General features: G+C 35.9%; 1 protein-coding gene across 2 annotated transcripts in view; it reads right to left on the reverse strand.

Moving 5' to 3' along the window:
- BMP2K (BMP2 inducible kinase) overlaps positions 1-25,954 on the reverse strand; it is a 143,891-nt gene that overhangs the window by 39,515 nt on the left and 78,422 nt on the right. For both annotated transcript variants that reach the window (XM_066279868.1, XM_066279869.1), the window contains exons 7-9: positions 23,746-23,878; positions 4,406-4,509; positions 1,832-1,911 (exon numbers count right to left, since the gene is read on the reverse strand). In XM_066279868.1, the coding sequence (XP_066135965.1) occupies positions 1,832-1,911; positions 4,406-4,509; positions 23,746-23,878 (317 nt within the window). The remainder of the gene's footprint in view (positions 1-1,831; positions 1,912-4,405; positions 4,510-23,745; positions 23,879-25,954) is intronic.

A 25,954-nucleotide genomic window follows, 5' to 3' on the forward strand; every position in this document is an offset into this window, starting at 1 on the left:
ATTCAAGGGAATGAAGATAATATTTTTAGAATGATGTCCTACTTTTTTTAAAAAAAACTAAATCATTCCGAAACAACACTTTAACAATGTATAAATAATAGATTATTTATAACACAGCTCACAACCAAGTTCCAAACAGAACTGACTGCAAGGTTGAAAACTTACAGGCTTACACACCAAAGGCCAAATTTCTCAGCATGACATATAAACAAAGTTGCTCATGACTGGCATTTACCTACCATTTCAGCCTCACTTCCCACCATTCCCACCTATGTCCCCTACACTCCAAGTCTCACAAAGGCCATTCTTCTTACCTGGAGAGCCTGCCTGTCATAGTTTCACTCCCTGTCTTTCCAGGTGAAAGACTATATTATTCATCCTTCAAGCAACAGCTATGCAACCCCCTCCTCAGAGAAAGGACTGGTTCTTTCTGTGCTCCTGTTTCTCTGCTCCCCATCTTTTCTACACTGTTGGAGTTGCCTAATATCTATCAGGTTAGAATTGTTTACGTGTCTATCTTCATTAGAATGTGAACTCCTTGGGAATTAAACACTGCTTCTATTTCATTGCATTTCCAGTATCTACATCTTGCAATGTTATCATGTACACGACAAATATATTTCATGTCAAATAAAATACTTTGCATTGGTATAGTACAAAAAAGCTGTGACCAAGAAATCTCAAAGGTAACATTAATACCAGATATTACAAGATATGATAGAGCCCCAGTCGGCAAACTGCGGCTCTTTGGCCCCTTGAGGGTGGCTCTTCCACAAAATACCACGTGCGGGCGCTACCTCGATAAGGAATGTACCTACCTATATAGTTTAAGTTTAACAAATTTGACTCTCAAAAGAAATTTCAATCATTGTACTGTTGATATTTGGCTCTGTTGACTAATGAGTTTGCCGACCACTATATAGTATGTAACATGATAATCTAAAATACAATCTGGCTGATTAACTTTTAAGCTCAAATAAAGCAGGAGAGAAGTATATCATTAATTCAATCATTACTCAGATTCAGGTCTTATCCTACATAATATGGGTCAAACTTACTAATGCAGTAAGCAACAATGAAAAATTATTTAAAACATTATATTTTTACCAGTCTTAGGAAGTATTATCATTAAAACCCTTCATTATAAATGATGCATAGTTATATATAAGTATTATTAGAAGACAAAATAGTTTATAAATTCAGAATACTCTAAAAAAGTTATACATAAGAGCTATTTTTCCTTTCCTTAAATTAAATAAAAAGTTATCCTACTACTTAGCCTGACTGGTGGTAGCACAGTAGATAAAATATCGACCTGGAACACTAAAGTCCCACATTCGAAACCCTGAGGTCGGCATCTTGACCATGGGCTCATCCAGCTTGAGTGCAGGGTTGCTGGCTTGAGTGTGGGATCACTGACATGATCCCAAAGTCGCTTCTTGAGCAAGGGGTCACTGGCTCAGCTCCTTAACTGTCTCTGTCTCTTTCTCTCTTGCTTAAAAAAAAAAATTATACTAGCTATAAATTCAAAACAGAACAGTTCATAAATGAGAGTTACCATGTGATAAATAATGACCCACTGTAACAATACCAGTTATATAATCACTTCTTAATTACTGAGAGTGGGCAGGAGCAAGCAAGACTGATGTCGAACCCAGTCTCTAATACAAAAATGTTTATTTAGTACTTGCTATATCAATTCTGTACCACATGCAGTCAAACACAATGTTTTTGTAGGTATAAATGATAATTAATTACATTTTCTAGAATTAAAAATATGAACTATTCCTTTTTTAAAAGCCATTTAAAATGTCAGCATAGCTTTGCCTACCTGGCTTTAATTTGGCTTTTCCTAGAAGCTGCTTCACTAGCAGTCATGGGTTCAGGAAGAGCTGAAGGAATAGGAGAATTCTGGAAAGAAAAAATAAAACTTGTCATTTCAGTTTTTATTTTAATTACATAAAGCTTTATTTAAAGGTTATGGATATATTCTTAAATTTAAAAGTACTGCCTGAGAGATACTATTACTTTCACCTATAAATTGTTCACATATATTTGCCAGATCTAATCTGCAAAAATCATCACATGTTACACAAATGTCATTTTCATATTCATGTGCCACAGATATCTTTCAAATATAAACAGAACAATATCACTGTACCTATTTTTCAAACGGGTAGATTTTGGCTAAAAAGGAGAACTATATTATAATTGTAAATCAATGACTATTTCACACTTTGGGGGGGAAAAAGCAAACATCAAACATATGGCTAAAAGTGTTGTTTGTACACATTGCACATAAAATGTAAGAATCAAGAGCAAAGCCTTTCCTTATTTGTTTATTTTTTACCTAATGTTTGGTTTATAGCAGGTACTCAAATGTTTGCTGAACGAAAAGCTAAAAGTCTAAAGCCAAATGTTAAATAAAGCTACTTTTATTACTAGAGTGTTAGAACTGCATGGCTTTCAGCTTCAACAAAAAATATCTGATACAGTAAGAACTTCAAAAAACAAGAAGGTCTTCTTTTTCTAAGTGGAGTGCATTAAGTTATACATAAAGGAAAACCGACAGGAACAAGTCAGGTCAAAGTGATCTTTAAAAAGTAAGAATGGCTTAAAATCCGTGATGATTCTGGACCTTCATCAGAATTAGCAGAGATCTGATATCCATAGTTAATCTGATGTATATAGTTAAGTACAGTGTGCAGAGGGTAAAATTCAAAGCCTTTGAATGATATTAGCTATCACTAACTCAGCACCTTACATGGACTAGGCAGTGGGTTTATATTCATTATTTATAGTTCTCAGAATTATTAATACTATCCCTGTTTTACAGAAAAAGAATATACATTAAGTAACTTCCCAAAATACAGTTAACCCTTCATATTCATGGACCCCAAATCCACAGATTGAATAAACCTCAGATCAAAACTACTACTAAGAAAAAAAAATGTTATGTTGCTGATGTGTGTACTATGTAGTTGGCCTACAACGGTTGCACCTATACTGTCATGTATAGATTTTTTTTTCTTGTTGTTATTCCCTAAATCAGGGGTCTCAAACTCAACTCAGCATGTGGGCCACAGAGCAAGATCACAGCCGTTCGGCGGGCCGCACTAGGTCTACAAAAGGCAACTGTTATGCAACACTTTTCTCACTGCAGTTGAAAACAAAAAAAAATCAGTACAACAAGCACAATCGTACATGCAGTTTACTCAGTGTCACAAAACGACCAGAAACTGTAGTTCGCATCACAACTGCTGTTAACTAAGCTAATATCTAGCTAGGATGCTAGAGAAATGAAAAATACAAGTAGGCCCCTAGGCTTACTTAATTTTATCCAAAATATTTTGAACTTCGTGGATTAGTCTGCGGGCCGCACAAAATTGTTCGGCGGACCACATGCGGCCCGCGGACCGCGAGTTTGAGACCCCTGCCCTAAATAATACAGTATACTATTTACCCTGCATTTACATTAGGTATTATATGTAATCTAGAGATGATTTAAAGTAATGGGAGGGTGTGTGTAGGTAATTATAACTACTATGCCATTATACATAAGAAAAGCGAGCATCCAGATTTTGGTACTCACATGAAATCTAAAACCAATCCCCTGCGAATACTGAGGGGTGACTGGATACAAAATCAGCTACTGATGAAGACAGGTCTCTCCATTTACCATGCCTATGCTCGTTAAACCAAAGGTAACCAAACTTTCTCAGTGCATAGAGTGCTTAGTGTCTCAGTAATTTTTGTAACACCCCTAGTTTCCCCCCCCAAATTATAACAGCCTATTTTTTTTAATAGTTGGCCCAAACAACTTAATAGTTATTTGTGCTGTGTCAGACAAATGTCACTGTGTTTCTTTCAAAAATTCAAAACATCATGCAGTGCCCTCACATCTATTATAGCTGCCTAGAGCACTTCAGTATACAATCTGGCAACTGTGACTTTATTTTTTGTGTGTGTATATACACTATATATATAATATATACACACATATATATATCTGCATGTAATAATATGGATTTTAAATATATATCTCACTTTAAAAACTACTTACATTGCCTGACCAGCTGGTGGCGCAGTGGATAGAGCGTTGGACTGGGATGCGGAGGACCCAGGTTCGAGACCCCAAGGCCGCCAGCTTGAGCCAGGCTCATCTGGTTTGATCAAAGCTCACCAGCTTGGACCCAAGGTCGCTGGCTCGAGCAAGGGGTTACTCGGTCTGCTGTAGCCCCACGGTCAAGGCACATATGAGAAAGCAATCAATGAACAACTAAGGTGTTGCAACACGCAACGAAAAACTAATGATTGATGCTTCTCATCTCTCTCCATTCCTGTCTGTCTGTCTCTATCTATCCCTCTCTCTGTCTCTGAAGAAAAATAACAAAAAACTACTTACATTGATATTAGAGACTGGACAATCCTTTTTGGCAAATTTAAATGCAAAATAGGACACTTGAAATATATCAGGTCTATGCTCTGGGTCTGGTTCAAGCATGAACCCTGCAAGAATAGATTAAAAGGTTAACAAGTTTTACTGAACACAGAAACTATACAGGAGCACACTAAAACGGTTATATACAAACATCCCATTCTAAGATCAGTGATGATTCAAGTAAAATTTGCTAATGTTTATAGAAAATATAAAAATTATTACTTATCCCAAGCTAAAAACAAATCAGTCACAAAACAGCTCTGTACCAGAAGTATGACTAACAAATATATTCTTCTAAGAAAGTGAAACAAAACAAAAAGAGAGTTTTTAGTGAACACTGGGGAATTATTCATGAAACTTCCAGGACCACAGTAGAGGTCCTTAATTTCATTATTATCTAAATACCTCTACTAATTTTTAAGTAATCCTATACCAATAAGAGAAGATGAAATTGTGTGCATTATATTATAATCTATCAAGGTAGAACAGGGTTGACAGTACAGTTTTCCAAAAATATGCTTTCTTCCCATACTGATGCTAAGAGTATTCACCACAGTTCTATATTCTCACATGTTATAAATACCACAGTTTAATGGCTCTATTATGAATAGATTTCATATCAACCTTACAGCATTGCTTAAAATTCCTGAACTGTTTTCTAACCAAATGACCAATACCATTTGTCTGTTTCTTGGATGACTTGTTAATATACAATTTCACAAGAAGGTTGACATGATACTTCTTTAGCTGAAAAATTCATATTTCATTAAAATTCTCCATGCTCTAACTCTGATTCACTGATTAACTCTTAAGTTCTTACAATGTTCAAGTCATTTTAAACCTATCTGGAATGTAAGATTTACAGCATCAACTAGATAATATTCTGAAATTTGCTAATAAAATTATATACAGATATCAAAGTATATAAACAGCTAAATTAAAATTATAAATCAAAATTAATTCATTCTTCCTTTAAGTAATTTTTAAACAATGTTTAATCCATCTCCCACAGCATGATAAACTTAATTTTGGTTTAACACACAGTTGTTTGGCAAGTGACAACACAAACTCAGCAGAAATTTATATGGAAATTATGAGCTCAGTTTTATGAACTGAAAACAGCTAACATGTATAACTTAAAGAATTTTTTTATTACTTTATCACCACTGTTTGATGGAAATAACTAAAAACATATAATTCTAATAGTTATTGCATTATATTCAACCTCATTCCAGAAAAGATTTGAATAATCTACAATGTTTTATTATTCTCCAAAATCATATTTTACTTAAACACCAACAGATAGTAAATATTTTAAAAGTACCAACAGTCCATGACATAGAGATAAATTTAAATAGGACTTTTCACAATAGATGCTATTCAAATAAATTTGTTTAGAACTTGTAACTACTATAGGGTGCTCTATCTAGTTTAGCCAAATCTGGCTCACCCAGCTTTCTTTCAAGGGATTACCATAACTGCTACTTACAAATACTAGAGTACTACACATGGTGCAAAGGTAAGTGGCATTATAATGATTACGAGCACTGCACAATCTTTACACGGTTACACAGTGGTGATTTACGAGAAGGTGAGTTTACCAGTTACCTGCAGTTTACTGTATTCAGATTCATGGCATATGGATTATATGAGTATGATATGTATACTGTGACCAGAACATTTAATTAAGCAGTATAGCCTCTTTCCTAATTATGTTAGAAAACAGGTAGCCTATTTGAATAAATGCTATTCAAATAACTTTTTAAAACAAATCACAAGAAACTTATCAAGTTCACAAACAATATTTTACTTTTCTAACAATTCAGTTTATTTGGCTTTTAAAATCTAATTTCAACAGTAATTATAAACATTCCTATAAAGAATTTGAAGTGGCATACAAATAAGTTTTTTTTTTAAATATATGAGAACACTGGGACTAATGGAAAAGTAATGGCTGAGAGACTGAAACAAAACAAAACACCTGAATGTGATACCAGTAAAGAATCTGCATATGATTTGGTCTTATAAGTATAGGCCACAAATTTAGTTCTCTATCTTCTAGCTGTCAACACAAATAGGGCAACATGATCCATTACATGAATCAGTGTCCTTAACATAAAAATAAAACAGATACTAAGAAAAATCACTGTTCCTGATACCAAAAGCAAACAATAAATTCTTCTTTGAGGCTAACGATGGCTCCCTCTGCATGAACACTACTACCCTTAAAGAACTGGAAAGAGTGACAGTGAGTAATGTCTTACTCCCCCCTTCTATGTGGACCAGTGACAGAACACCTACATGCAGTTAGGCGGAAGAAATTTTATAGCATGAGCACACACTTCTCTGGCCTACCTCAATCTAGAAAAAGTGTTTTAAGTATCTAGAGAGAAAATAAAACATCAGGCAATCCTACATATATTTTTCTTTCATAGTACATAAAAAGCATTGAAGGGAAAATTTAAGATTTTATGTTCTCTAAGCAATATATGAATAAGTAATTCTATCTCTCAAGTTAGCATAGAACACTATCCTCTAATAATTAGGTACTAGGCTGTGGGTACATATGATGTCATCTCATATACAAAAAAAAGAGCCCCTAAGTCCCTGGCTCATGTTTTCCTGTGGGAATACATCTGTGGGAGCCAGTTTAGTTTGTCCAACTGTACCAATCCCATATATGTGACATAAAATCAGTTTAAAAGGTGATGACTAGCATTTATTTTAATAAAGTAGGACAAAATATTGGAGTGCACTAATGTGGTTAATAAACAATGTTCCCTGACCAGTTGGTGGCACAGTGCATAGAGCGTCGGACTGGGACACGGAGGACCCAGGTTCGAAACCCTGAGGTCGCTGGCTTGAGCATGGACTCATCTGGTTTGAGCAAGGCTCACCAGCTTGAGCCCAAGGTCGCTGGCTTGAGCAAGGGGTCACTTGCTCTGCTGTCCCTGCCCTGGTCAAGGCACATATGAGAAACCAATCAATGAGCAACCAAGGTGCCATAATGAAGAACTGATGCTTCTCATCTCTCTCCCTTCCTTCCTGTCTGTCTGTCCCTATCTGTGCCTCTCTCTCTGTCACAAAAAAAAAAAAAAAAGAATAAGCAATGTTTCATGAAACTTGTTTCACGCATGCACACGTGTGTGTATGTGCACCAGGTCATAACTAAAATGCATTTATTACTGTGGATCACAGTCAAGGAGTTTGAAAACCACTGTGCTAGTGACCTCTCTCTATCTATTATATAACTAATTCTTTGCCAAAGGAAATAAAGCAATTTGTTTGTTAGACTAGGAAAAAAAATAAGCACCTACAAATACCCAACTCTGTGGCTTTTCCTCTCAGGACATATACGTTCTACAAAAAACCGTGTTTTGCAAGCGGCGTACTTCTGTGAAATGAGTCTTAGGTTTCCCAGCACTGTCTATAACCAGGTGAAATTAAATCTGGGGGTTGGATACAGATGAACAGACACATCTGGCATCAGGTCTAAATTTTATTTTGCAATCTACTTTATCTACTAATGTTGGCAGTTTTATCTGATGAGTTCCTATATACCACCTCTGTCTGATTTGGTTCTAAATTCAAAGTACGAAGAGGCTGAAAGCCAAAGGTGGAAAACAGCTACATTTTTATATCTAAATATTTTTATATTTTTTATATAAAAGGAAATAAACTCAAAACAGCATCATTAGTATTTAATTTAAATAATTTCCAAAACTATCCAAAAGAATGGATTGCAAAATATACTCCTAGACTAGTGAATGATATAATCTGAAGTACAAAGTATCTAGAAAGAAATAAAATGATCTGCCAAGCAATCCTACATATATTTTTTACCTTTCCTAGATCAGCTCTACTACAGCTAACCACTGAGGCATACTGACCAAAAATGACAACTTATCAGTCCAAATCCATTTTCTCTCACAATAATTAAACCTCAATTCTAGTATTCGTATTAACTCCTACTTCATGACAATAAAACTGTATCATCTACAAAAACATGCTCTTGAGGGAAGGAGTGAATTAAGAAATGCATGTGTCTAATTCATCTAAGAGATTAAGTTTTAAAAAGGAAAAAAAAGGCAGAGAAGTTAGAATGTACCCTTGGTTCACTCAATTTAAAATGATCATGTGAATCATCATGAGAACATTACTACTGTTCCTGATTCTATTGCAAATATAAACTTCACTTTTAAAAAGTTATCCACATAGAAATGAAAGGCTATTTCTCCCCACTTTATTTATTTATTTGTTTATTTATTTATTTTTAAGCCAGAGAGAGAGACATCAACTCATAGTTGTAGCACTTTAGTTGTTACTGATTGCTTTACATACATGCCTTGAACAGGGGGTTCTGGCCGAGCCAGTGACCCCTTGCTCAGGCCAGTGACTGTGGTCTCCACCCAGCCACACTGAGCTCAGCACACTGAGCTCAAGCCAGCGACCTTGGATCATGTCAATGACCCCACACTCAAGACAGCGATGCACGCTTGGGGTTTCCAACCTGGGTTCTCAGTGTCCCAGGCTGACACGCTATCCATTGCGCACCACCAGGTCAGGCTCTCTGCTCCTCTTAATTGGGTGAATCTTTCTACTGAAACAAACTCTATTAAAACAGCCTGAGAATACAAAATAGTCTCAGCAGTAAAGGCAGTGTATGATTAGACCACCACAATATTTACAACTGATTTATAAGGCATATCTAATTAAAAAACACTTATCTAACCTGGCCAGGTGGCTCAGCTGGTTAGCACATTGTCCCGATACACCAAGGTTGAAGGTTTGATCCCTGGTCAGGGCACATGCAAGAATCAATCAATGAATGCAAAAATAAGCGGAAAACAAATTGATGCTTCTCTCTCTCCCCCTCTCTTCCTCTCTCTCTAAACTCAATCACTCAATAAATAAAAACCAGTTATCTGAAGCAGCTGAATTAATTATGTTTGTACTAATTTTACATAGGAAAGTAAAACATCCATGCATATTCCAACAAAAAGAGCAGCTAAAAGAGCTGCAGCTACAGTACAGGGGCCAAGTTAAATTATGGTTTAATCAAGAGTTCAAGCCAAAAATTGAATAAAGGAGTTCCCGTTTAAAATGATGGCCCCATGCCTGGACCTAAGTCAAAGTTATACCATCATCTTTATTCTAACAGCTCAGCAAACTTATAGAAAAACACTTTGGATACAAGTGTCAAAAGAATGTTTCTACTTAAAATTTAACTTTTTCCTTCCAAAAAGATACTTTTTTTTGCCAGATACTTCCACTTATTAGTTATTTACCTGAAAAGAGAAACACCCACTCTAATTTTGCAACCAAAAATACTTCAAGCATTAACTTATTTTTATCTGTTAACCTATGGAGATTATTATAGAAACCTACATACCTTATTCTGTGGACTACTGAAATAAAACTAATTCCATAGCCATAAGAAATGTGTCAATCATAACTAAAACACTCAATGGCACTATAAATATGCTAAGATGTTATATACGGAATAGTCCTGGTAGCTGTCCCTAACGGTTATTAATCAGAGCCCTCTCCCTACATTTCCCCATGGTAACCCAGAGCCACTGACTGCAAATCTCCAAGGAACACCCTTCTTAATCTCTGATTTCTTTTCAAAAGTACATTAAAATTTCTGACATTTTATTCAAAAAGAAAAGTAGGAGAAAAGAGTGGGTGAGGGTGTATATGAAACAAGATTAGCCGTGAGTGGATACCCACTAAAGCTGTGAAATAGGTACACAATAATTCAGCATTGTTCTATATACTGCCTATATAGTTTTAAATTTCCATAAGTATATTATAACAAGCAAACAAATTTCCCACAAAATATAAGTATTAAAATAAATTTATTATAAAAAAGATGAAACATAACAAGTTTTGGTAAGAATGTAGAAAAAAGGGAAACCTTGTGCACTGCTGGTGGAAGTGGAAATTAACATGGGAATTGCAAACTGGAAATGAAGGGCCCTTCATTAAGGGCCCTCCAAAAGTTAAAAACACAGCTACCCTGTATTCCTTCAGTTCTACTTCTGGGTATGTATGGAAGGAAACAGAAACACTAACTGGAAAAGATATTCACACCCACCCATGTTCACAGCAGCATTATTTACAACAGACTAGACATGGAAGCAACATACATGTTCATCAATAGATCAATACAGAAAATTTTATGTGTGCATGCGCACATATGCACATACACACACACATACAAATATTATTTAGCCATATAAAGAAAGGATATCTTGCCACTTGAGACACCATGGTGGACATGAGGGTTTTACACTAAGTAACAGAAGTCAGACAGAAGAAAGACAAATCCTGTATATTTTCACTTATATGTGGTATCTTAAAAAAAAAAAAAGAAACTCAGATACAGAGAAAATTTGATGGTTGTGAGAGTTGGGGTGGGGTAATATGGGTGAGGGTATGAACTTCTAGTTATAAAATATTTTAAAAAGCCCTGGGGATACAATGTACAGCACAATGACTACAGTTAAGAGTATACTGTAATTTGAAAGCTGATGATAGAGATTTTAAGAGGTCTCAGAACAAGGGGAAAAAATGTATACCTGTGTGGTGATAGATGTTAACTACACTCTTTGTGAAGATCATTTCACAATAAACATTCTCGAATCACTGTACTATGTACCTTGGACTAATACATTATATGTCAATTATATTTCAATTTAAAAAATAAATTTAAACCTAAATGATAAGCTACTAAGAGCTCAGATACATAACCAAAAAGCAACAATAATTAGCAGGCCTAAAAGCAATAAAAAACAACGCTTTCCCTATTATTCTTTATGAGTCACTACGTTACTGCACAAAGCTTAAGGTGAACAAAGTAATTAGTTATATTTAACAGTATATTCTGGGATATATAGTATGATATTTTACGGTAAGCTTTCGGTAGATCTACCATTAATCTGCAAAGTCAAGTTCTGCTTCAAAGCATCTAAAGAAATCTCTGCAGGAAAAGTACATTCTAGTATCTGACAGCAAATGCCTATATCCTTCCTCAGAAAATGAGAAATCAAGTTAGCACAGAAAGAATTACCACAGATTTCAGTAGTACTGGTAGTGGTAGTTATCACAGCAGTAATGTAGTTAAAAAGGCCATCTCTTTGAGTACTTATACATGCTAAGACATACTTTTCGTAATTCAATTTTCACAATAACACTAAGAGATAGGTACTTTTAATGTGCTCGTTTTAGAAATGAGATTGAGACAAATGGAGGTGCCCAATATTCTGTACTAAAAAAGTGACAGCAGATACAAGCCCAAGCCTTAATCTCTACCATGTACTTCCCTAACCATCTCGGTGGAGGGTAAAAAAAGGGCAAGGCAGCCAGCCCTGTTCCCGCATCATAATTATTCAATAATTCTGTTAATATTGCTTCTCACTCTCCTCTAAACGTTGTCAAAATTCTTTTTAACTTTTAGATCCATAAATAGAAGTGCTTCTCTCCTTATCCCCAATCCACCTCCATTACTTGCCTATTGGAAAAGTTAACAGAGCTAAAAAAAAAATTTGTCAATAATTTACTCTGCTGCTTTTAATAAGAAAAGTCTGCAAAAAGTGTATTAAATCGTAAAACAGGGCTTTACGGACAGTAAGTAATAATAATTATCCTTGACCAATAGTGATAATCAAAAGTATATATAAATACTTCTGTAGCCAAAAACCATAGTTTTTGGTTTTTTTTTTTAAACCATACAGTTTTAACAAAGGTTAGGTATGGCCATTTCATTTTCAAATATCCTGATCATATGAAAGAGATGCAGCAGAATTAGTAATTATCAATACTAAAAAGATATTTTTTTTTATAAATTTTTATTAATGGTAATGGGATGACATTAATAAATCAGGGTACATATATTCAAAGAAAACATGTCTAGGTTATTTTGTCATTAAATTATGTTGCATACCCCTCGCCCAAAGTCAGATTGTCCTCCGCCACCCTCTATCTAGTTCTCTGTGCCCCTCCCCCTCCCCCTAACTCTCTCCCTCCCTCCCTCCCTCCCTCTCATGTCCTCCCTCCCCCCACCCCTGGTAACCACCACACTCTTGTCCATGTCTCTTAGTCTCGTTTTTATGTTCCACCAATGTATGGAATCATGTAGTTCTTGTTTTTTTCTGATTTACTTATTTCACTCCGTATAATGTTATCAAGATACCACCATTTTGCTGTAAATGATCCAATGTCATCATTTCTTATGGCTGAGTAGTATTCCATAGTGTATATGTGCCACATCTTCTTTATCCAGTCTTCTATTGAAGGGCTTTTTGGTTGTTTCCATGTCTTGGCCACTGTGAACAGTGCTGCAATGAACATGGGGCTACATGTGTCTTTACGTATCAATGTTTCTGAGGTTTTGGGGTATATACCCAGTAGAGGGATTGCTGGGTCATAAGGTAGTTCTATTTTCAGTTTTTTGAGGAACCACCATACTTTCCTCCATAATGGTTGTACTACTTTACAGTCCCACCAACAGTGAATGAGGGTTCCTTTTTCTCCACAGCCTCTCCAACATTTGCTATTACCCGTCTTATTGATAATAGCTAATCTAACAGGGGTGAGGTGGTATCTCATTGTAGTTTTGATTTGCATTTCTCTAATAACTAATGAAGCTGAGCATCTTTTCATATATCTGTTGGCCATTTGTATCTCTTCCTGAGAGAAGTGTCTGTTCATGTCCTCTTCCCATTTTTTTATTGGATTATTTGTTTGTTGTTGAGTTTTATGAGTTCTTTGTAAATTTTGGATATTAGGCCCTTATCTGAGCTGTTGTTTGAAAATATCATTTCCCATTTAGTTGGCTGTCTGTTTATTTTGATATCAGTTTCTCTTGCTGAGCAAAAACTTTTTATTCTGATGCAGTCCCATTCATTTATCTTTGCCTTCACTTCTAAAAGATATGTTTTTTTAATGCTTTATGCTTATAATAGGTGGGATTAACTACATTATATAAACATATAACTGGCCATAAAAGTCACATTTCAAAAACTATGAGCACAGCTAGGCACTTATTGATTTCCTGAATGTAGAATTTATTTGAAAGAAATATAAATCATTAATTATGTATCATAAAAACAGAGAAATCAAAATAGGACGGTGGGAAAAATCAAGAAAAATCCACAGACTTTATAACTTGTTCCACTATTTATTCGTTGTTGTTTGTTTCTTCTATCTTATTGCCTTTATTATTATTACTTCTATTTCCTCCACCTCGGTCCTTTTATTCTCTGCCCATCTTATGCTTCCCTTTTCTTGAACTACACTACCCATGAGTGTTATATTTCATTTCTTTTCTTCATCCTTACTCTCCTTTAGGGTTACACTCCAAAACCCTTAACTCTCACTCTCTCCCCTTTTGTTTTTTTATTCTTTTCCTTTTTTTCTTCCTTCGTTTTTCTCTTTTTCTTATTTTTTCCTTTCTATTCGTTTCTTCTTTTCTCCTTTAACTTTTCCTCCCATTCAATCCTCAATCATGAACAAATTATTTAATTTGGGACTCAAGTTTTTTTTGGTTTTTCTTTTTTGCTATTGTTTTTGGGTTTTTTTTGTTTGTTTGTTTTTATGACATTTTGGGTACTTTTTACTTTGCTTTTTAACTCATTAGCATTCCTCCCAACCCAAGGTCTCCATTGTATTTAGTCTTTGCTCCACTTAATACAACAGATTTTTATTTATTATTTTTATTTTTATTTATTATTTTTTTCTCCTTTTTTCTGTTTCCCTCCTATCCCTCTCATTATATCTCTTAGTCGACCATCACTTACAAGCAAATCATTTTATACTTGTCTAAGATTTTCTCCTTTTTTTTGAATTTAGTAGGTCCCTACTTCCTTTTTTGCCCCTTGAACTCTTCACCCCAAATCAGGCCCTCCGTTACAGGCAGTTTTTGTTCCATTTAGCATAATATAATTCACAGGTCATCACGATATTTCCCTAAGGAGGGAAGAGGAGGTGAAGAGAAGAAACAAAAAATAATAAATTATTACTGGGTTTTTTTTTTTTTTTTACTTTTTATTCTTTATTAATTCTAATTAGTGCTATCAACAAGACCACCCTCCGAAGCCAATAAGAAAAAGGAAATCGAATATTATGGATACAAAAGATAGAGAGGTAACACAAATAGATGTGGAAAAACCTATGGAGAAAAGATTTAACATATTGGAAACCTTAGAGCTAAATGACAGAGAATTTAAAATAGAAATCCTAAAAATACTCAGAGATATACAAGAAAACACAGAAAGGCAACTTAGGGGGCTCAGAAAACAACTCAACTATCACAAAGAATATATTACCAAGGAAATTGAAACTATAAAAACAAATCAAACAGAGATGAAAAACTCAATTCACGAGCTGAAAAACGAGGTAACAAGCTTAGCTAATAGAACAGCCCAGATAGAAGATAGGATTAGTGAAATAGAAGACAAGCAACTTGAGGCACAACAGAGAGAAGAAGAAAGAGACTCAAAAATAATAAAAAATGAGAAAGCTCTACAGGAATTGTCTGACTCCATCAGAAAGAATAACATAAGAATAACAGGTATATCAGAGGGAGAAGAGAAAGAAAATGGAATGGAGAATATACTCAAACAAATAATAGATGAGAACTTCCCAAGCCTGTAGAAAGAACTAAAGCCTCAAATTCAAGAAGCAAACAGAACACCGAGTTTTCTTAACCCCAACAAACCCACTCCAAGGCACATCATAATGAAGATGACACAAACCAACAGCAAAGAAAAAATTCTCAAGGCAGCCAGGGAAAAGAAGAGTACAACATATAAAGGAAGGCCTATTAGATTATCATCAGATTTCTCAGCAGAAACTCTACAAGCTAGAAGAGAGTGGACCCCAATATTTAAAGCCCTGAAAGAGAGGAACTTTCAGCCAAGAATACTATACCCATCAAAGCTATCCTTCAAGTACGAAGGAGATATAAAAACATTCACAAATACAGAAAAGATGAGAGAATTTACCATCAGAAAGCCCCCACTCCAGGAAATACTAAAGGGGGTTTTCCAACCAGATTCAAAGAACAAAAGAAAACAAAACCACAAGTAACAGCTCCACAAGAACACAATAAAATTAAATTTATACTGTGACAACAAAAGAAAAAAAGGGGGGAGAGGATGGAGATTAACAGTAACAAAGGACGATGAAGCGCAGAAATACTCATAAGATAGGGTACTACAATGAATATGGTAGGTACCCTTTTCATTACTTAATGGTAACCACCCTTGAAAAAACCACCACAAAAACACTTGACTTAAAAAAGGCAGCAACAGAGGAAAGAAGTATGGAATACAAACAAACAAAAACAAATGATAGAAAAACAAAAGAGAAGAATCAAACAAGATACAAAACTAACAGAAAGCAATTTATAAAATGGCAATAGGGAACCCACAAGTGTCAATAATTACACTAAATGTAAATGGATTAAACTTACCAATAAAAAGACACAGAGTAGCAGAATGGATTAAAAAAGAAAATCCAACTGTATGCTGCCTACAAGAAACACATCTAAGCAACAAGGATAAAAACAAATTCAGAGTGAAAGGCTGGAAAACAATACTCCAAGCAAACAACACCCAAAAAAAACAGGTGTAGCAATACTCATATCTAATAATGCTGACTACAAGACAGAAAAAGTACTCAGAGACAAAAATGGGCATTTCATAATGATTAAGGGGACACTGAATCAAGAAGACATAACAATCTTTAATATATATGCACCAAACCAAGGAGCACCAAAATATATAAGACAGCTACTTATTGACCTTAAAACAAAAACTGACAAAAATACAATCATACTTGGAGACCTCAATACACCGCTGACGGCTCTAGATTGGTCATCCAAACAGAGAATCAATAAAGATATAGTGGCCTTAAACGAAATACTAGAACACCTGGATATGACAGACATCTACAGGACACTTCATCCCAAAGCGACAGAGTATACATTTTTCTCTAGTGTACATGGAACATTCTCAAGAATTGACCATATGTTGGGCCACAAAGACAATATCAGCAAATTTAGAAAAATTGAAATTATACCAAGCATATTCTCTGATCATAAAGCCTTGAAACTAGAATTCAACTGCAAAAAAGAGGGGGAAAACCCCACAAAAATGTGGAAACTAAACAACATACTTCTAAAAAATGAATGGGTCAAAGAAGAAATAAGCGCAGAGATCAAAAGATATATACAGACAAATGAAAATGAAAATACGACATATCAGAATCTCTGGGATGCAGCAAAAGCAGTAATAAGAGGAAAGTTCATATCACTTCAGGCCTATATGAACAAACAAGAGAGAGCCCAAGTAAACCACTTAACTTCACACCTTAAGGAACTAGAAAAAGAAGAACAAAGACAACCCAAAACCAGCTGAAGAAAGGAGATAATAAAAATCAGAGCAGAAACAAACAAAATAGAGAACAGAAAAACTACAGAAAAAATCAATAAAACAAGGAGCTGGTTCTTTGAAAAGATCAACAAAATTGACAAACCCTTGGCAAGACTCACCAAGGAAAAAAGGCACAGGACTCAAATAAATAAAATCCAAAATGAAAGAGGAGAAATCACCACAGACATCATAGATATACAAAGAATTAAAAAAAAAAAAAAAAAAAAAAGGACGGTGGGAAACAGGCAAGCCACATGTGAAAAAAAGTAAAGAAGAAAATTGCAAAGAGTCTAAATATTTTCTAAAAACATTTCATTATAGATATGTTCTACTTAGAAAAAAAAAAAAATCCGTACTCTGTTAAGCTCTTAGTACCCAGGACAATATTTAAAAAGTCAAGTCCATAAAATCCTTTGGCAGGAGATAAAATACCAACATTCACTTGAATACTTCTATTTCATTCAAACTTTTTTAAAGTTTCTGCCTATTTCTGAGAAATAAATTCAAAAATTTTAATCACAGTTAAATTTATACAAACATTAGAAAAAGTAAAATCTATATATTTACTGGCAAAAGAGCATATGTTGCACACTAAACCATCAATTAACAAGAACCTAATTGGAGCTGGCCAGTTGGCTCAGTGGTAGAGCATAGGCCCAGTGTGTGGATGTCCTGGGTTTGACTCCCAGCCAGGGCACACAGGAGAGGTGACCATCTGCTTCTCTATCCTTTCCCTTCACTCTTCTCTCTCTCTCTCTCTATCTCTCTCTCTCTCTCTCTCTCTCTCTCTCTCCCCCTCCAGTAGCCATGGCTAAGATGGAGCAAATTGGTCCCAGGCACTGAGGACGACTTCATGACCTCCCTTCAGGTACTAAAATTGCTCAGTTGCCAAACAATGGAGCAATGATCCCAGATGGGCAGGGCATAGCAGAGTATAGAGCTTGCCAGGAGGGTCCTGGTTGGGGCACATGTGGGAGTCTGTCTCTTTACCTCCCTGCTTCTCACTTAAGAGAAAAAAAAGGAACCCAATTAAACTCTAAAATTATCAATAGTGTTTACTTTTCAACCTTACTATTACAAACACATAGTCATACACACACACATATATATATATATACAGAAGGGGGAAAAAAATCAAACCTCACACAAGGAAGTAGATCTTCTTACTACTTCAAGCAAATAAAGTTACAAATCAGGGTGTATACTGTCCAGTGACCCATACAGTACTGTCCAATGAGAATATTCAGAGTTCCAAGATATTGCAAGATCCCCAATAAAGTCCCCAGTTCATTTGTGATTAAAACATTATACTTAGCAACAAAACAGTGCCACATGACTTAAAACAAGGGCTTCAATAAAGTTAAAACTTTAATTAACCAAAACGCACAACAGCCCAAATCAATTCCTTTATCTATTCTTTGAGAATTCCAATTAACCAAGGTTCTTTCATGCTCCTGATATCATAATTTTTGGACAAAATAGAAAAGCAACTAGATAACATAAGAGTGGGTTATGGGTCTAATGCTTATTCAAATTCAAATATACTCTTTATGGTAGGTTTGCTTTAAAAAAATTACATTCTCCAAAATGACAGGCTAAAAATAGAAAGGCTCAGGAGAAAATAGATTTGTAGACCATTGAAAAACTATACAACTTTGTCACAAGAGCACTAACAAAAACATTAATTGGTACTTTGGAAAGTAACTGGACTGCCCAAGCAGGTACAGTGGTACCTTGAGATTTGAGCAGAACAACATACGAATTTAAGATACGAGCTGTGACTTGGTCCGTATTTTTATTCAAGATCCGAGTGAAATTCCGAGATACGAGTTGTGATCCGGCAAGCTGCCGCTAGTTGGAGAGTTGGCTCACGGTCCAGTATCGGCAGCACAACACCAGCATCTCGTTCTTTCTCACGTTACCCACAGAATTAAGTCGAATCTCGTGTGCTGTACTCGTTCTTGCATCATTTTTGCATTTTTTACTATTTTTGTGTGCTATCATGGGGCCAAAGAAAGTGAGTGTAAAGGACAGTGGTGAGAAGAAGAGAATAATGTCGATAGAAGTAAAACAAGAATAGAAAAACATGAGCATGGTGTACGAGTGATTGAACTGGCAAGGCTGTACAACCAAAATACATCTACAATTTGTACCATCATTAAACAAAGGATCCCAACAAAATCACAAATTCAGCGAAAAAAACTACAATTCTGTCCCAATTAAGGGCAAATATCCATGAAGAAATGGAGAAGCTTCTGCTGGTGTGAGTGAAAGAACTGGCAAGAGATACAGTGATGGAGACTGTAATATGCGAAAAGGCACGTATTATTTATGGCTACTTGAAGAAGAAAGAACCATCAACCTCAAAAGAGGCAGCAGAAGTTACGTTTTAGGCAAGTCACGGCTGGTTTGAAAATTTCAAGAAGAGATCTGGCATCCACTCGGTGGTGAGGCATAGTAAAGCTGTGAGTGACAACATTAAGGCAGCTGAGGAGTACATTGCATGTTTTGCTGCACTTATTGCAAAGGAAAGCTACATCCCCCAACAAGTGTTCAACTGTGACGAAACAGGATTGTTTTGGAAAAATATACCCCAGAGGACTTTCATCACGCAGGAGAGAAGAAGCTGCCAGGCCATAAACCCATGAAGGACCGTCTGACCCTTGCACTGTATGCAAATGCTAGCGGTGACTGTAAAGTAAAGCCACTGTTAGTGTATCATTCCGAAAATCCTCGAGCCTTTAAGACTCACAAGATTCTTAAAGAAAAACTGCAGGTTATGTGGCGCACCAATGCTAGGGCACGGATTACGCGGTAGTTTTTTATTGAATGGGTAAATCTCGTCTTTGGTCCTGCAGTGAAGAAATATCTTCAAGAAAATAAACTTATGATGAAAGCATTACTAATCCTTGATAATGCTCCAGCCCACCCACCTGGTCTTGAAGATGACATTCTCAATGAGTTTAAATTCATGCAAGTCCTCTACCTCCCACCCAACACGTTCAATCTTGCCACCTATGGATCAGCAGGTCATTTCCAACTTTAAAAAGCTTTACACAGAACACTTGTTCCGCTGCTGCTTTGAGGTGACTGAGAATACAATTCTAACCCTTCGAGAGTTTTGGAAACATAACTACATCGTGATACGTTTATGCATTATTGACTTGGTATGGCAAGAGGTTACAAGAAGAACCTTGAACTCAGCATGGAAAAAGTTATGGCCTGATGTTGTTGCAGACAGGGACTTCGAAGGACTCAAAGCAGAGACCAAGACCGAGGTAGAAGCGTTGGAGGAGATTGTGTTCCTCGGAAAGTTGATGGGTCTGGAGGTAGATGAGGATGATGTAAACGAGCTCGTCAAAGAACATGAGGAGGAACTCTCAACTGAGGAATTGAAGGAGCTACAGATAATGCAACATATGAAGCTTCTGCAAGAGATTAGTAGTGAAGAGGAGGTAGAATTGGAGGAAGTGATTTCTACAAGTGAAATTAAAGACATGCTGGCAATGTGGGAGAAGCTTTCAAGTTTCATTGAAAAGAAACACCCAGAAAAAGTTTCAACTGGTCATGCTGCAGCACTTTTTAATGGCATTTGTTTGTCACATTTCCGTAACATTTTAAAAGGCAGGCAACAGCAAACCTCTTTGGATAGATATTTATTCAAAAGTCCTGCAAGTGAAAGTGCTGAATGTGCAGCCAAAAAGGCAAAAACAGGTGATGATCAAATGAAAAATATGTAATGTTAAGCTTAGGTTAAGTTTAAAGTTAAGAAAGTGCATTTTTTTACAATTAAGTTTTCGTGGTTTCATTTTAAGTAAAAAAAAACTGTAGTTTTAGTTTTGTTTAAAGTAAAGAAAATGCAGTTTTAGTTTACATTCAGTGTTAAGAAAGTGCAGTTTTAGTTTACGTATCTACAGTGCCTGCATTCCTTCCTCAGTCCCTCCTCCTCTGCCATTCACCTCCGTTAGCCGCACTCGTCTGTCTCCAAGGTAAGAATACAGTACTAAATAACACTTTTTCCTTTTATTTCGTATTTTGTTATGCATTGGTAAAGTATACATGTGTGTTTCTTAATTAAAAACATCTTTTTTCATAATTTAGGATAGTTTGGGGATGTTTCACAGGGCTAGAATGGATTAAATCTATTTCAGTTATTTTAAATGGGAGAAATTTGTTTGATATATGAGTTGACTGACTTATGAGCTTGGTTACAGAATGAATTAAACTCGTATCTCAAGGTACCACTGTATATAGATTAACTTGGCCAGAAATCACCACAAAGATATAAAACCACATCAAAACAAGACTGGGAAATGCTCAACCAATGACAGGGGAGCTCTGGGCCAACAGGGATGCTCTCAGGAACCACCACAGTAGAGCACCCTGTAAAACTGAAAGATAAACCTCTAGGAAGAAAACTCCTGGTGCAAGCACTCATATTTACCATTCTCCAGTTAGAACTAAAAGTGCTCCTCATGCTGGAAGAGCAGCAGCCAAGCTGAGGGCTATTTCCTCTCCCCTGTAGGTCATAACACCATCACCCCCACCCTATTTCTGTGGTTCCCCTTGCCTAGGAAAAACATCCCACATGAAGAAGTTCAATTTTGTGTTCAACTGACATAATTCTCTAATTTATAACATGTGTGGACAAAGTCACATTCTAGAAATAAAAAGATTACGCTTTAAAAGATGTTTGGATAGCAAGGCTAGATATCCTTTTACATTCCGCTTCTTTTGGGTGCGTCCCTTTTCTTTTTGATTTATATGAGTCTCATAACAAAAGTTAGCCATTTGTCAAATGTGTAACAAATATTTTTTCCATCTTATCACTTGACTTTATACTGGCGTTCATGAGTTTGGGAAAAATTTTAATGATTTATATTTATATGTTAATGGCTACGTCTTTCTGCATTCCTGAGATTTAATGCCTCACTTATACATTACCTATTCCAGTGTTTGAAATTTTACCATAAAGTTTGAGGCAGCAATCCAGTCTGATCTTTTTATCTACAACTTTCTATGAACTTTGTATTTCCATCTACTTTTCCCAGCTACAAGATATCAAATATAGCCACACCAAGCAGTGACACAGTGGATAGAGCATTGGCCTAAGACGCGGAGGACCCAGGTTCAAAACCTCCAGGTCACAGGCTTGATCACAGGTTCATCAGCTTGAGCGAAGAGTCACTGGCTTGAGCCCAAGGTTACTGGCTTGAGCCACAAAGAAGAATTGATGCGCCCTGGCCAGTTGGTTCAGTGGTAGAGCGTCAGCCTGGCATGCGGAAGTCCCAGGTTTGATTCCCGGCCAGGGCACACAGGAGAAGCGCCCATCTGCTTCTCCACCCCTCCCCCTCTCCTTCCTCTCTCTCTCTCTCTTCTTCTCCCACAGCCGAGGATCCATTGGAGCAAAAGATGGCCCGGGCACTGGGGATGGCTCCTTGGCCTCTGCCCCAGGTGCTAGAGTGGTTCTGGTCGCGACAAAGCGACGCCCCGGATGGGCAGAGCATCGCCCCCTGGTGGGCGTGCCGGGTGGATCCCGGTCGGGCGCATGCGGGAGTCTGTCTGACTGCCTCCCCGTTTCCAGCTTCAGAAAAGTACCAAAAAAAAAAAAAGAAGAATTGATGCTTCTTATCTCTCTCCCTTCCTGTCTGTCCCTATCTTTCCTTCTCTCTGTATTTGTCTCTCTTGCTAAAAAAAAAAAAAAAAAGATACCAAGTATATTTATTAGACTGACCCTCCTTTCTACTGATTGCTCTATATGGTTAGAGGATATGACAGGGAATATTTAAAATGTAGAAAAAGGCCATGGCCGGTTGGCTCAGTGGTACAGCATTGGCCTGTCGTGCAGAAGTCCCGGGTTTGATTCCCGGCCAGGGCACACAGGAGAAGCACCCATCTGCTCTCCATCCCTCCCCCTCTCCTTCCTCTCTATCTCTCTCTTCCCATCCCGCAGCCGAGGCTCCATTGGAGCAAAGATGGCCCGGGCACTGAGGATGGCTCTGTGGCCTCTGCCTCAGGCGCTAGGATGGCTCTGGATGCAACAGAGCGACGCCCCAGAGGGGCAGATCATTGCCCGCTGGTGGGCGTGCTGGGTGGATCCTGGTCGGGCGCATGTGGAAGTCGGTCTGACTGCCTCCCCATTTCCAGCTTTGGAAAAATGCAATAAATAAATAAATAAAATGCAGAAAACAAGAGCTGAAACTAGAAACACTAATTAAAACAGTGCTAGAAGTGCTATTTAAATACCACAGCTTCTTATTTTAGTATTTGATGGCCCTCTCCCTCTTTAAATCATCTTTTCAGAAATTCCACCATGTAAATATGTAAGAAATTATAGTATCAATCAAAAAGAAAAAAAACAATCTTACAGCAGACAAGAAGGAAAAGTGAGGTATTCTTTTGGACTACACCTTCTGATACACTTAGGTTGCTTCAAACAACCATTTTATAATCAACAAAGAATAGATATTAAAAAGGCTGGCCAAATAAGTTATAATCTAAGATCAGAAATACTTTGACCCCCCTCAAAAAAAGAGCAATAGATCTGGATATTTGGATTTCAACAAGAACAAAGGCTGAATAATTAAATGTTATGCTTATGCTGTAAGTTTTTCCAGAAACTCCAGTTTCCTCAATCACATAATCTCGGTGTTCTATAAAAGCTTAGCTAGGGGCTTAATGTACTAATCAGTAATTAGGTTCTTTCATTCCATAAAAAAGTCTATAAACATTGTTTTTCTTTACTATAACTTCACAAAATTATAATAAATGAAATTAAAAGGCTAGATTTAGGCATAGGAATATAACAGCAGGCCCAATATACAGTATCTTAGAATTCTGTCATAAGTTTTTTGACATACTTACTTATTAAGCAATGTATGTTATGGGAGAAACGAGAACTGTCTGGGATGGTGAAGCTGCCATCACAGATAGCAACCTGACTTTCACCGAAAGGAAGAGTGAAGAAACAAAGTTTATACAGTAAACATCCCAGTGCCTGTAAAATAAAGAAGCGTGCGTATTATCAGAACTCAAGTAATCAACTTAACCACAAGGCATAAAATAACACTGAACCAAAAACTAAATTTGTTAAAAAAAAAAAAAAAGGCTGTTTCTTCTATACTGAATCAATCTTTTCACAAATTACTTGCTTAAACAAATTATTGTGCTTAGGTTTTAAGAAGACATTTAACTGTATCATTTCCATATTTTCCTATCACATCTGTGGCTAGCTGGCTGAATTAATGCCATCATAGAACTCTATATCATGAGTGATATAACTAAAATTAGAAGTGGTTGGTCCCTTTTAGGAAAAAAAGTTATATTTTTATTTCTTTCACAAGGAAAATATATGTTCAGTATATAACTAGCATATAAACAGCAAAGTAAGAACAAGGCTCCTTCCAGCAACATTTTGTTTTAAATTCATTATCAAATATGTTTTAAAATCCTGAAATTCCAAATATGGTTAGCCAGCACAGTTAAATTTATCAGTTAACCATCAATACATTTTTATTGGTTATTGAGTAAGCACATTATCATTACTTCATCATATAAACAATCTTTATTTCTGTGTATAACCCTTTGATTTTTATTATATAATTTACTATCCATATTTGTACCTGGGTAAGCTGTAGTAAAATTCAAAAAGGAAGGGGTGTGTCTGCTTTAGTTGCATAGCTTACTTAACAGACATTACAGCACCAATAAATCTACTTGCTAACAATGAAGACAAAATATCCTAAAATAAATTTCTAACTAAGCTGCTAACAGCTGAAACGAGAGAACCAGTAACAAAGTGTAATTTTCAGGTCAAGAAAGCATTATGTTGTCACAAGACGTGTCATCTACAAGCCTTTACAGTGTATGGGGTATTTATAATTCTAAACAGATTGCATAAAATTACCCAACAGTTCGTACACAATTATATAAACAGTACTAAAATCTGACCTGCCATCTAAAAATTAGCAAAATTGACTTTCCTTTATTTAATTCTCCCAACTACTTTCTGAACATTATGTTTTAAAAACAAAATACATATGCCTTTGCTCATAAACTCTAGAACTATGTCCAAAAAAAAAATGTTTTCCTCTACCCCTAATATGGTCACTAGTGGTAGATACAGTTAAATAGTAGTTGAATTTAAATAAACTCACATTTAAAATACTTCTCTGCTAGTTTATCAACTTAGCAAATGCAGCTAACAAATACTCTAAGTTTTATAACTACTATGAAGATCACAATATATAGAAATACCTGTATGAGTTCAATAATATTAATCTATTAAACATTATTTTCAATATTTTAAATTTTCCAATGAAAAACTTTAAAGGCTCTAGAAATTTTATTATATCCATTCAAAGACATTACAAGGTTATTTATTATTTGACAAACAAAACGTGAGGATTCTGATGAAAAATAACCAGCTCAATGTAGCTTAAAAAATTATAAGGCTTTGTTCTGTAAGTAAGGTATCTTCAGCATGTATGCAGTAAACTGAGTATAAGGCTCCCTCCCTTAACAAAACTAAAAAATACTATTAATGGTGTAATATTTACATTAAATTACAACTTACTTTTACCCAGATTACAGTCTAGGCAAGAGATCTGCATTTTAACCAGTTTTATCTTATCAATTAAACCTTTAGTATCATGTCTTGTGTTACAGTACATGTTGTGGGAGTTCCCAGATAACAATTTTAAGACAGCAATGCCAATATACTTAAAAAAACATAAATCTAAAATATTCTGCTTCACACAGTGTGATCATAATGAGGTGTCCTACTTTTTTCACACCAAAGGCATTTCCCTCTTTTATCCATTTGATACGAGATTAAAAAAATAAAAAACTGAAGGGAACAAATGACCTGATTTTGAAAGCTATCACCATCCTCCACTTTCCCCATTAAAAGGTAACACGAAGCATCTCTCACCTAAAATGTTGTAGCATACTTGTTTCACCTGAGCTAAGACAAGTATAAAAATGACATCACGAAAATTAAAGTTCTATCTCTGTCCAGCACATAAGCATAGATTGTTTCTGATTATTTTTCTTGCTTATTTTTTTTTACCTT

The sequence above is a fragment of the Saccopteryx bilineata genome, chromosome 5 (genome assembly GCF_036850765.1).
Source record: "Saccopteryx bilineata isolate mSacBil1 chromosome 5, mSacBil1_pri_phased_curated, whole genome shotgun sequence".
NCBI lineage: Eukaryota > Metazoa > Chordata > Mammalia > Chiroptera > Emballonuridae > Saccopteryx > Saccopteryx bilineata.